Source organism: Phytophthora parasitica, assembly GCF_000247585.1.
Source record: "Phytophthora parasitica INRA-310 unplaced genomic scaffold supercont2.495, whole genome shotgun sequence".
Classification (NCBI taxonomy): domain Eukaryota; phylum Oomycota; class Peronosporomycetes; order Peronosporales; family Peronosporaceae; genus Phytophthora; species Phytophthora nicotianae.
In genome coordinates, this window is record NW_008649481.1 from 1 (window position 1) to 728 (window position 728).

General features: G+C 49.6%; 1 protein-coding gene across 1 annotated transcript; it reads left to right on the forward strand.

Annotated features, from left to right (window-relative positions):
- Positions 1-410: 410 nt before the first annotated feature.
- PPTG_24993 (hypothetical protein) lies at positions 411-686 on the forward strand (the record flags this gene model as incomplete). The annotated part of the gene is made up of 1 exon (XM_008919100.1): positions 411-686. One exon carries the CDS (start codon positions 411-413, stop codon positions 684-686), a length of 276 nt encoding a protein of 91 aa, XP_008917348.1.
- Between the last annotated feature and the right edge of the window lie 42 nt (positions 687-728).

Here is a 728-nt window from a genome sequence, read left to right on the forward strand (position 1 = left end):
TGAGCAGCCCTATTGAGTACTGTGTTAGCTATGCCGTCCGCAGCTCAGATTGCTGTCACAGACCTAAATCTGGGACGCCATCTCAGAATTTAGGAAAGCGACTCAACCCTCAGTAATTTTGGAAGCATCGTAACTCAGATTCCCACTCGTACCAAAAACGTTTGAAGAAGAGGCCCAGCACTTGTTCTTATGCTCGTCGTCGCCGCGGAAGGCAATGAGCCAATGAAGAAGCGGTCACTAAGATTGATCTTCACCTCGTTACACATCAAAATCTTATTCAATATGATAATGCTCAGACGGCAAGGCCTTCGTTATAACAACACACAATATTCATGTTGACCGTAGCGGCACGAGGTATGGCGTCGATATTGCCGAAACCAGACTGATCCTGTGGGTGTAAGTACGTGTAGATGGAACGCTACTCCAAGGTCGGGCGTCGACGCCATGCCAAAGTTGATATGATTATGTATAAAGCGTCGACACCATGGGCGAGCGTTGCGTCGGTCGCTTTCACACTCCAACACACTGTTGCTTACGCTACATCATCTCGCTCGACGATGCCCGAGCACCAGGCTTCGATAAGGCTTGTGTTCACGATGATGACGGGGAAGTCGAGGCTTAACAAACACTCGAAAGTGACCACAGTCTCCCTTCCTCAGTGTGTGTATCGTGATGTCGGAGAGTGAAGAAGTACACGGTGCCTGTGCGTCGCGCTATGGCAGTATTGG